Below are 13,198 nucleotides of genomic sequence, written 5' to 3'. Positions count from 1 at the left end.
CCTCCCTATACTGTGCAAGAGGTTTTAGTATTTCTGTTACACAACCCAAGACTCCGGGAAAATTAACCAGAGAGAAGCATTTCATAAGATTCTCTGTGAAGTTACTAACCTCGACAAGTATCTGTCGACCAAATGGGACACTATTCCCTATATAGTGAACTACATTTGACCACAGCCCATTTTTGCACTGGTCAACACTAGTGTACGATTTAGCAATAGGGGTGCAATTTGGGATGCAAACAAATTCCCAGAAGCTTTCACATCATACAGGAACTGTCATTCAGTTCCTGTATTAATCAGACTCTTCAGTAGAAGAAATACAATTACATTTTTTCAAGGGCTTTTTTTTTTGCAACAAAAAAAGGAAGGAAGGGAGAAACGGGGGGGGGGGGAAGGAGGAGAGAAGAGGGAATAGGATTTGTTATCCAATCTACAAAGGGAAGTAATCCAATCCAACATCTCCAGTGTGTTTCAACTGTGTCTCATCTCCCTATCAGATGTACACTACTGTTCAAATTTTGGGGTCACTTAGAAATGTCCTTGTTTTTGAAAGAAAAGTAAATTTTTTGTCCATTAAAATAACATCAAATTGATCAGAAATACAGTGTAGACATTGTTAATGTTGTAAATGACTGTTGTAGCTGGAAAGGGAGTTGTACACAGCGTTGTACGAGATCTTCAGTTTCTTGGAAATTTCTCACATGGAATAGCCTTCATTTCTCAGAACAAGAATAGACTGACGTGTTTCAGACGAAAGTTTGTTTGTTTCTGGCCATTTTGAGCCTGTAATCGAACCCACAAATGCTGATGCTCCAGATACTTAACTAGTCTAAAGAAGGCCAGTTTTATTGCTTCTTTAATCAGTACAATAGTTTTCAGCTGCGCTAACATAGTTGCAAAAGGGTTTTCTAATGTCCAATTAGCCTTTTCAAATGATAAACTTGGATTAGCTAACACAACGTGCCATTGGAACACAGGAGTGATGGTTGCTGATAATGGGCCTCTGTAAACCTGTGTAGATATTCCATAAAAAATTTGCCGTTTCCAGCTACAATAGTCTTTTACAACATTAACAACGTCTACACTGTATTTCTGATCAATTTGATGTTATTTTAATGGACAAAAAATGTGCTTTTCTTTCAAAAACAAGGATATTTCTAGGTGACCCCAAACTTTTGAACGGTAGTGTACCTCCAGAAAAACTGCTCATGATCAGAACACTGAGCTGCCTGCACGGTGACATAGTCTGGCTAATCACTGGAGAGACCCAGTCTGGCTAATCACTGGAGAGACCCATTCTGGCTAATCACTGGAGAGACCCAGTCTGGCTAATCACTGGAGAGACCCAGTCTGGCTAATCACTGGAGAGACCCAGTCTGGCTAATCACTGGAGAGACCCAGTCTGGCTAATCACTGGAGAGACCCAGTCTGGCTAATCACTGGAAAGACCCAGTCTGGCTAATCACTGGAAAGACCCAGTCTGGCTAAAAACTGGAGAGACCCAGTCTGGCTAATCACTGGAGAGACCCAGTCTGGCTAATCACTGGAGAGACCCAGTCTGGCTAATCACTGGAGAGACCCAGTCTGGCTAATCACTGGAGAGACCCAGTCTGGCTAATCACTGGAGAGACCCAGTCTGGCTAATCACTGGAGAGACCCAGTCTGGCTAATCACTGGAGAGACCCAGTCTGGCTAATCACTGGAGAGACCCAATCTGGCTAATCACTGGAGAGACCCAGTCTGGCTAATCACTGGAGAGCCACAGTCTGGCTAATCACTGGAGAGACACAGTCTGGCTAATCACTGGAGAGACAATGGGGGTTTCTCAATATGCATACTGTGCTCCACACCCCCATGCCCCGAGGGCATTCTTTGAGGGCATTCTCTTGAGTATGTTATTATTAGAATGAGAGTGTGGAGAACAAATACATTTTACATTTGAGAAGCACTGCGCACTCTTGTGCTACTGCATTACAATCTCGCTCTCAACGTCAGCAGGACAAAGGAGCTTATCGTGGTCTACAGGAAACAGAGGGGCGAGCACACCCCCATCCACACCGACGGGGCTATAGTGGAGCTGGTCGAGTGCTTCAAGTTCCTCAGTGTCCACATCACTTAGGAATTAACATGTTCCTGACACACCCACCCAGTCGTGAAGAGGGCACCATAGCACCTCTTCCAACCTCAGAAAGCTGAAAAGATTTGGCATGGGCCCTCAGGTCCTCAAAAACTTCTACAGCTGCACCATTGAGAGCATCTTGACTGGCTGCATCACCGCCTGGTATGGCAACTGCAAGGCACCAGACTGCAAGGCGCTACAGAGGGTGGTGAGTACGGCACAGTACATCACTGGGGCCGAACTCCCTGCCATCCAGGACCTCTATACCAGGCGGTGTCAGAAGGCCCAAAATATTTTGAAAGACTCCAGCCACGCAAGACATAGACTGTGCTCTCTGCTACCGCACAGCAAGCAGTATCAGTGCACCAAGCCTGGAACCAACAGGACCCTGAACTGCTTCTACCCACAAGCTATAAGACTGCTAAACAAGACGGGTAAATAGCTAATCAAATGGCTACCCGCTGCTGTTACTGTCTATTATTTATCCTTTTGCATAGTCAATTTAACCCTACATGACCAAAAGTATGTGGACACCTGCTCGCCGAACATCTCATTCCAAAATCATGGGCATTAATACGGAGTTGTTCCCCCCTTTGCTGCTATAACAGCCTCTACTCTTCTGGGAAGGCTTTCCACTAGATGTTGGAACATTGCTGTGGGGACTTGCTTCCATTCAGCCACAAGAGCATTAGTGAGGTCGGGCACTGATGTTGGACGTTAGGCCTGGATCGCAGTCGGCGTTCCAATTCATCCCAAAGGTGTTTGATGGGGTTGAGGTCAGGGCTCTGTGCAGGCCAGTCAAGTTCTTATACACCAATCTCGACAAACCATTTCTGTATGGACCTCGCTTTGTGTAAGGGGGCATTGTCATGCTGAAACAGGAACGGTCTTCCCCAAATTGTTGCCACAAAGTTGGAAGCACAGAATCGTCTTGAATGTCATTGTTTGCTGTAGAGTTAAGATTTCCCTTCACTGGAACTAAGGGGCCTCGCCCGAAACATGAAAAACAGCCCCAGACCGTTATTCCTCCTCCACCAAACTTTACAGTTGGCACTATGCATTGGGGCAGATAGCGTTATCCTGCCATCCGCCAAACTCAGATTCGTCCGTCAGACTGCCAGATGGTGAAGCGTGATTCATTACTGCAGAGAATGCGTTTCCACTGCTCCAGAGTCCAATGGAGGCTAGCTTTACACCACTCCAGCCAACACTTAACATTGTGTATGGTGATCTCAGGCTTGTGAATGGCTGCTCGGCCATGGAAACCCATTTCATGAATCTCCCAACAAACAGTTATTGTGCTGACGTTGCTTCCAGAGGCAGTTTGGAACTCGTTAGTGGGTGTTGCAACCGAGGACAGCCAATTTTTACACGCTACATGCTTCAGCACTTAGTGGGCCCGCTCTGTGAGCTTGTGTGGCCTACCACTTCACGGCTAAGCCGTTGTTGCTCCTAGATGTTTCCATTGCACAATAACAGCACTTACAGTTGACCGGGGCAGCTCAAGCAGGGCAGAAATTTGACGAACTGACTTGTTGGAAAGGTGGCATCCTATGATGGTGCCACGTTGAAAGTCACTGAGCTCTTAAGTAAGGCCATTCTACTGCCAATGTTTGTCTATGGAGATTGCATGGCTGTGTGTAAAATGTTGTACAGCTGTCAGCAACAGGTGTTTCTGAAATAGCCAAATCCACAAATTGTATGGAGTGTCCACATTATTTTGTATATATAGTGTACATACACCTCAATTACCTCGTACCCCTGCACATCGGCTTGGTACCGGTACTCCTTGTACTCATACCACTTTACTTTTTCCACATTTTGTTGTGTTACAGCCTGAGCTTAAAACTTCAATTGAGATTTTGGTTCACTGACCTATACACAATATCCCATAATGTAAAAGTGGAATTTTGTTTGTAAAATGTATAAAAAATGTAAAGCTGAAATGTCTTGAGTCAATAAGTACTCAACCCCTTTGTTATAGCAAGCCTAAATAAGTTCAGGAGTAAAAAGTGTTTCACAAGTCACATAATAAGTTGCAGGGACTAGAGGTCGACCGATTAATCGGAATGGCCGATTAATTAGGGCCGATTTCAAGTTTTCATAACAATCGGAAATCGGTATTTTTGGCCGCCGATTTTTTTTATTTTTTTTACACCTTTATTTAACTAGGCAAGTCAGTTAAGAACACATTCTTATTTTCAATGATGGCCTAGGAATGTTGGGTTAACTGCCTTGTTCAGGGGCAGAATGACAGATTTTTACCTTGTCAGCTCAGGGATTCAATCTTGCAACCTTACGGATAACTAGTCCAACGCTCTAACCACCTACTTTACATTGCACTCCACGAGGTTACGCGAATGCATAAGAAGTCAAGGTAAGTTGCTAGCTAGCACTAAACTTATCTTATAAAAAACAATCAATCAATCATAATCACTAGTTAACTACACATGGTTGATGATATTACTAGTTTATCTAGCCTGTCCTGCGTTGCATATAACCGCTTAGGTACACGTTGCTCCAACCATAAACATCAATGCCTTTCTTAAAATCAATACACAAGTGTATATTTTTAAACCTGCATATTTAGTTAATATTGCCTGCTAACATGAATTTCTTTTAACTAGGGAAAATGAGTCACTTTTCTTGCAAACAGAGTCAGGGTATATGCAGCAGTTTGGGCCGCCTGGCTCATTGCGAACTGTGAAGACTATTTCTTCCTAACAAAGACAGCCGACTTCGCCAAACGGGGATGATTTAACAAAAGCGCATTTGCGAAAAAAGCACAATCGTTGCACGACTGTACCTAACCATAAACATCAATGCCTTTCTTAAAATCAATACACAGAAGTATATATTTTTAAACCTGCATACTTAGCTAAAATAAATCCAGGTTAGCAGGCAATATTAACCAGGTGAAATTGTGTCATTTTGCGTTCATTGCACGCAGTCAGGGAATATGCAACAGTTTGGGCCGCCTGGCTCGTTGTGAACTAATTTGCCAGAATTTTACGTAATTATGACATAACATTGAGGGTTGTGCAATGTAACCGGAATAACGTTTTGTTTTCGAGATGATAGTTTCCGGATTCGACCATATTAATGACCTAAGGCTCGTGTTTCTGTGTGTTATTATGTTATAATTAAGTCTATGATTTGATAGAGCAGTCTGACTGAGCAGTGGTAGGCAGCAGCACGCTCGTAAGCATTCATTCAAAATAGCACTTTCGTGCGTTTTGCTAGCAGCCCTTCGCAATGCATTGCGCTGTTTATGACTTCAAGCCTGTCAACTCCCAAGACGAGGCTTATGTAACCCATGTGAAATGGCTAGCTAGTTAGCCGGGTGCACGCTAATAGCGTTTCAAACGTCACTCGCTCTGAGACTTGGAGTAGTTGTTTCCCCTTCCTGTACATGGGTAACGCTGCTTCGAGGGTGGCTGTTGTCGATGTGTTCCTGGTTCAAGCCCAGGTAGGAGCGAGGAGAGGGACGGAAGCTATACTGTTACACTGGCAATACTAAAGTGCCTATAAGAACATCCAATAGTCAAAGGTATATGAAATACAAATCGTATAGAGAGAAATAGTCCTATAATTCCTATAATAACTACAACCTAAAACATCTTACCTGGGAATAGTGAAGACTCATGTTAAAAGGAACCACCAGCTTTCATATGTTCTCATGTTCTGAGCAAGGAACTTAAACGTTAGCTTTTTTACATGGCACATATTGCACTTTTACTTTCTTCTCCAACACTTTGTTTTTGCATTATTTAAACCAAATTGAACATGTTTCATTATTTATTTGAGGCTAAATTGATTTTATTGATGTATTATATTAAGTTAAAATAAGTGTTCATTCAGTATTGTTGTAATTGTCATTATTACAAATAAATAAATACAAATAAAAAAATAAATCGGCCGATTAATTGGCAGCGGCGTTTTTGGGCCGCCAATAATCGGCATCGGTATCGGCGTTGAAAAATCATAATCGGCCGACCTCTAGCAGGGACTGATTCTGTGCACAATAATAGTGTTTAACAAGGTCTTTGAGTGACTACCTCATCTCTGTTCCCCACACGTACAATTATCTGTAAAGACCAGGGAGGTTTTCCAATGTCTTGCAAAGAAGGGCACCTATTCGTAGATGGGTAAAAATATAAGCAGATATTGAATATCCCTTTGAGCATGGTGAAGTTATTAATTACACTTTGGATGATGTATCAATACACCCAGTCACTACAAAGATACAGGCGTCCTTCCTAACTCAGTTGCTGACGAGGAAGGAAACTACTCAGGGATTTCACCATGAGGCCAATGGTGACTTTAAAACAGTTACAGAGTTTGATGTTTGGGATATGAGAAAACTGAGGATGGATGAACAACATTGTAGTTACTCCACAACACTAACCTAAATGACAGAGTGAAAAGAAGGAAGCCTGCACAGAATAAAAAATATCCCAAAACATGCATCCTCTTTGCAACACCGCACTAAAGTAATACTGCAAAAAAATGTGTCAAAGAAAATAACGCTTTGTCCTGAATACAAAATGTTATGTTTGTGGCAAATCCAACACAACTCATCACTGAGTACCACTTTTCATATTTTCAAGCATGGTGGTGGCTGCATCATGTTATGGGTATGCTTGTCATTGTCAAGGACTAGGAAGTTTATTTTATGATAAATAAATAAATGGAATACAGCTATAAGCACAGGCAAAATCCTAGTGGAAAACCTTGTTCAGTCTGCTTTCCAAATTCACCTTTCAGCAGGACAATAATCTAAAACACAAGGTCAAATATACACTGGAGTTACTTACCAAGACGACATTGAATGTTCCTGAGTGGCCTAGTTACAGTTTTGACTTAAATCGGCTTGACAATCTATAGCAAGACTTGAAAATGGCTGTCCAGCAAAGATCAACAATCAACTTGACAGAACTTGAAGAATCTTTAAAAGAATAATGGGCAAATATTGTACAATCCAGGTGTGCAAAGCTCTTAAGAGACATACCCCAAAAAGACACACAGCTGTAATCTCTGTCAAACGTGCTTCAACAAAGTATTGACTCAGGGGTGTGAATACTTATATAAATTATATATTTATGTTTAAAAAAAATCTATATATTTTCCAAAATGTAAATGTTTTCACTTTGTCATTATGTGTACATGGGTGAATCCATTTGAATTCAGTCTGTAACTGTGGAATAAATCAAGGGGTATGAATACATTCTGAATGCAATGTACAATAGCCATGCTATTTTCACTCATCATTGTTTTTCACTGTGTATTTATTCCTCGTGTCACTAGTTCAATTATTATAAATCAACGCTGTATTGTTACCTGTATTGTTACCTGTACAGTACCTGTATTGTTAACTGTACAGCACCTGTATTGTTACCTGTATTGTTAGTACCTGTACATGTATTGTTACCTGTATTGTTAGTACCTGTACCTGTATTGTTACCTGTACAGTACCTGTATTGTTACCTGTACAGTACCTGTATTGTTACCTGTACAGTACCTGTATTGTTACCGGTATTGTTACCGGTATTGTTACCTGTACAGTACCTGTATTGTTACCTGTATTGTTACCTGTGTTGTTACCTGTATTGTTACCTGTACAGTACCTGTATTGTTACCTGTACAGTACCTGTACAGTACCTGTACAGTGTGCAAGATGAAAGAGGAGACTCGCGATGTAGCAGGGCTTGTTCTCCACAGTGCAGAAGGGTTTGTGTGTGTGTTGTGTACAGATGGGCTGAGACTCACGATGTAGCAGGGCTCGCAGTAGGCCTTCTTCTCCACGGCGTAGAAGGGTTTACCGCGCAGCCTGCCACTGCAGGTCATGCAGATGAAGCAGTCCACGTGGAAGACCTGGTCCATGGCGGTACAGCCGGTACCCTCACCCACCACATTATCCCCACAGCTGGCACACCGCCCTGGGGTAGAGGAGGAGAATTAGACCCTCTGTCCACAGGCCTGTCTGTCTGTCTGTCTGTCTGTTTAAAGGAGGAGGAGGAGAGTTAGACTCTCTGTCCACAGGTCTGTCTGTCTGGCTGGCTACGTTAACATGGCAACATGCTCTCTCAACACGCTACCATGACAACATGCTCTCAGCTAATGTATAGATAGATGTATGCTTCAATTTCTATCAGAGAAAACAACACGCTCTCTGAACACACATTACCATGACAACACACTCTCCCATGACAACACGCTATCTGAACACACATTACCACGACAACACACTCTCTGTACACACGTTAACATGACAACACCCTCTCTGAACACGTTAACATGACAACACGCTCTCTGAACACGTTACCATGACAACACACTCTGAACATAATTACCATGACAACACATTCTCTGTACACACGTTAACATGACAACACGCTCTCTGTACACACATTACCATGACAACACACTCTCTGAATACGTTAACATGACAGACAACACGCTCTCTGTACACACATTACCATGACAACATGCTCTCTGAACACGTTAACATGACAACACACTGTCTGTACATACATTACCATGACAACACGCTCTCTGTACACGTTAACATGACAACATGCTCTCTGAATATGTTACCATGACAACACACTCTCTGAACAAACGTTGACATGACAACACGCTCTCTGAACACACATTAACATGACAACACGCTCTCTGAACACACATGACCATGACAACATGCTCTCTGAACATGTTAACATGACAACACCCTCTCTGTACACACGTTACCATGACAACACCCTCTCTGTACACACGTTGCAATGACAACACGCTCTCTGTACAAGTTAACATGACAACACGCTCTCTGAATACGTTAACATGACAACACGCTCTCTGAATACGTTACCATGACAACGCACTCTCTGAATACGTTACCATGACAACACACTCTCTGAATATGTTACCATGACAACACACTTTCTGAATATGTTAACATGACAACACACTCTGTACACACATTACCATGACAACACGCTCTCTGTACAACCAACTAATACTACTAGCCCTAGTTGAACCCTTTAACCCTAGTTTAACCCTAACTAACTGATACTACTAATCCTTGTTTAACCCTAACCAACTGATACTACTAGTCCTAGTTTAACCAACTGATACTACTAGTCCTAGTTTAACCAACTGATACTACTAGTCCTAGTTTAACCCTAACCAACTGATACTACTAGTCCTAGTTTAACCAACTGATACTACTAATCCTAGTTTAACCCTAACCAACTGATACTACTAGTCCTAACCCTAACCAACTGATACTACTAGTCCTAACCCTAACCAACTGATACTACTAGTCCTAACCCTAACCAACTGATACTACTAGTCCAAGCCTAACCCTAACCAACAACACACTCTCTGTACACATGTTAACATGACAACACACTCTCTGAACATAATTACCATGACAACACATTCTCTGTACACACGTTAACATGACAACACGCTCTCTGCACACATTAACATGACAACACGCTCTCTGTACACACATTACCATGACAACACGCTCTCTGAATACGTTAACATGACAACACGCTCTCTGTACACTCGTTACCATGACAACACACTCTCTGAACACACGTTAACATGACAACAAACTCTCTGCACACGTTAACATGAGCACACGCTCTCTGAACACATTAACATGACAACACCCTCTCTGAACACACATTACCATGACAACACACTCTCTGAACACACATTACCATGACAACACACTCTCTGAACATGTTAACATGACAACACACTGTCTGTACACACATTACCATGACATCACGCTCTATGTACACGTTAACATGACAACACGCTCTCTGTACACTCTTTACCATGACAACACACTCTCTGTACACGTTAACATTTCCAGAACTCCAATTTGAGCAGCAGCAGCTGAAAAATGAGCTCCTACAAATATTGAAATTTACATGGTTTTTAGAGTGAAGTACATCGGAAAAAAGCAAAAGAAAACTGCAAGCCTGAAGAGGAGAAAAAACAAGCAACAAACAAAGAAGATAGGCTTTTGAAAAATAACTATTTTTCATAAAATTGTAGTTATCTTAGCTAGCTGAATTGTTTACCAGTTGCTAAGCAGTTGCTAGGGACTCTTTTGGAAGAAGCTAGCTAGCTAACGAAGAACAACAAAGAATATCTAGTTAACAGAAGAAAAGAAAGAGAAAATCAGGACAGAAGAAAAAGGATATCAAAGTAAAACAGTTCTCTAAAGACACAAGAGACAATAATACAAGAAACAACACTTCTGTAGCTTGTCAGCTATGTGTCTGTCTATCCCTGTTCTCTCTCCTCTGCACAGGCCATACAAACGCTTCACACCGCGTGGCCGCTGCCACTCTAACCTGGTGGTCCCAGCGCGCACGACCCACGTGGAGTTCCAGGTCTCCGGCAGCCTCTGGAACTGCCGGTCTGCAGCCAACAAGGCTGAGTTCATCTCAGCCTATGCTACCCTCCAGTCCCTAGACTTCCGCTGACGGAAACATGGATTACCACAGATAACACTGCTACTCCTACTGCTCTCTCTTCGTCTGCCCACGTGTTCTCGCATACCCCTAGAGCATCGAGCCAGAGGGGTGGTGGCACTGGAATCCTCATCTCTCCCAAGTGGACATTCTCTCTTTCTCCCCTGACCTATCTGTCTATCTCCTCATTTGAATTCCATGCTGTCACAGTTACCAGCCCTTTCAAGCTTAACATCCTTATCATTTATCGCCCTCCAGGTTCCCATGGAGAGTTCATCAATGAGCTTGACGCCTTGATAAGTTCCTTTCCTGAAGATGGCTCACCTCTCACAGTTCTGGGTGACTTTAACCTCCCCACGTCTACCTTCGACTCATTCCTCTCTGCCTCCTTCTTTCCACTCCTCTCCTCTTTTGACCTCACCCTCTCACCTTCCCCCCCTACTCACAAGGCAGGCAATACGCTTGACCTCATCTTTACTAGATGCTGTTCTTCCACTAATCTCATTGCAACTCCCCTCCAAATCTCCGACCACTACCTTGTATCCTTTTCCCTCTTGCTCTCATCCAACACTTCTCACTCTGCCCCTACTCGGATGGTATTGCGCCATCCCAACCTTCGCTCTCTCTCTCCCGCTACTCTCTCCTCTTCCATCCTATCATCTCTTCCCTCTGCTCAAACCTTCTCCAACCTATCTCCTGATTCTGCCTCCTCAACCCTCCTCTCCTCCCTTTCTGCATCCTTTGATTTTCTCTGTCCCCTATCCTCCAGGCCGGCTCGGTCCTCCCCTCCTGCTCCGTGGCTCGACGACTCACTACGAGCTCACAGAACAGGGCTCCGGACAGCCGAGCTGAAATGGAGGAAAACTCGCCTCCCTGCGGACCTGGCATCCTTTCACTCCCTCCTCTCTACATTCTCCTCTTCTGTCTCTGCTGCTAAAGCCACTTTCTACCACTCTAAATTCCAAGCATCTGCCTCTAACCCTAGGAAGCTCTTTGCTACCTTCTCCTCCCTCCTGAATCCTCCTCCCCCTCCCCCCCCCCCCTCCTCCCTCTCTGCGGATGACTTCGTCAACCATTTTGAAAAGAAGGTTGACGATATCCGATCCTCGTTTGCTAAGTCAAACGACACCGCTGGTCCTGCTCACACTGCCCTACCCTGTGCTTTGACCTCTTTCTCCCCTCTCTCTCCAGATGAAATCTTGCGTCTTGTGACGGCCGGCCGCCCAACAACCTGCCAACTTGACCCTATCCCCTCCTCTCTTCTCCAGACCATTTCCGGAGACCTTCTCCCCTTCCTCACCTCGCTCATCAACTCATCCTTGACCGCTGGCTACGTCCCTTCCGTCTTCAAGAGAGCGAGAGTTGCACCCCTTCTGAAAAAACCTACACTCGATCCCTCCGATGTCAACAACTACAGACCAGTATCCCTTCTTTCTTTTCTCTCCAAAACTCTTGAACGTGCCGTCCTTGGCCAGCTCTCCTGCTATCTCTCTCAGAATGACCTTCTTGATCCTCATCAGTCAGGTTTCAAGACTGGGCATTCAACTGAGACTGCTCTTCTCTGTGTCACGGAGGCTCTCCGCACTGCTAAAGCTAACTCTCTCTCCTCTGCTCTCATCCTTCTAGACCTATCTGCTGCCTTTGATACTGTGAACCATCAGATCCTCCTCTCCACCCTCTCCGAGTTGGGCATCTCCGGCGCGGCCCACGCTTGGATTGCATCCTACCTGACAGGTCGCTCCTACCAGGTGGCGTGGCGAGAATCTGTCTCCGCACCATGCGCTCTCACCACTGGTGTCCCCCAGGGCTCTGTTCTAGGCCCTCTCCTATTCTCGCTATACACCAAGTCACTTGGCTCTGTCATATCCTCACATGGTCTCTCCTATCATTGCTATGCAGACGACACACAATTAATCTTCTCCTTTCCCCCTTCTGATAACCAGGCGGCGAATCGCATCTCTGCATGTCTGTCAGACATATCAGTGTGGATGACGGATCACCAGCTCAAGCTGAACCTCGGCAAGACGGAGCTGCTCTTCCTCCCGGGGAAGGACTGCCCCTTCCATGATCTCGCCATCATGGTTGACAACTCCCTTGTGTCCTCCTCCCAGAGTGCTAAGAACCTTGGCGTGATCCTGGACAACACCCTGTCGTTCTCCACTAACATCAAGGCGGTGACCCGATCCTGTAGGTTCATGCTCTACAACATTCGCAGAGTACGACCCTGCCTCACACAGGAAGCGGCGCAGGTCCTAATCCAGGCACTTGTCATCTCCCGTCTGGATTACTGCAACTCGCTGTTGGCTGGGCTCCCTGCCTGTGCCATTAAACCCCTACAACTCATCCAGAACGCCGCAGCCCGTCTGGTGTTCAACCTTCCCAAGTTCTCTCACGTCACCCCGCTCCTCCGCTCTCTCCACTGGCTTCCAGTTGAAGCTCGCATCCGCTACAAGACCATGGTGATTGCCTACGGAGCTGTGAAGGGAACGGCACCTCCATACCTTCAGGCTCTGATCAGGCCCTACACCCAAACAAGGGCACTGCGTTCATCCACCTCTGGCCTGCTGGCCCCCCTACCTCTGAG

The 13,198-nt window shown here is 44.5% G+C and overlaps 1 protein-coding gene across 1 annotated transcript in view; it reads right to left on the bottom strand.

Annotated features, from left to right (window-relative positions):
* The window catches only part of LOC106560617 (lipoma-preferred partner homolog), a 515,165-nt gene that overhangs the window by 112,527 nt on the left and 389,440 nt on the right, over positions 1–13,198 (bottom strand). The window contains exon 12 of the mRNA XM_045687983.2: positions 7,889–8,058. Coding sequence (XP_045543939.1) covers positions 7,889–8,058 — 170 coding nt within the window. The remainder of the gene's footprint in view (positions 1–7,888; positions 8,059–13,198) is intronic.

Source organism: Salmo salar, chromosome 10 (genome assembly GCF_965601325.2).
Source record: "Salmo salar chromosome 10, fSalSal1, whole genome shotgun sequence".
In the NCBI taxonomy this organism is placed as follows: domain Eukaryota; kingdom Metazoa; phylum Chordata; class Actinopteri; order Salmoniformes; family Salmonidae; genus Salmo; species Salmo salar.
Note: the sequence above shows the minus strand (reverse complement) of the source record. Positions and strands in the feature narration are given on the sequence as shown.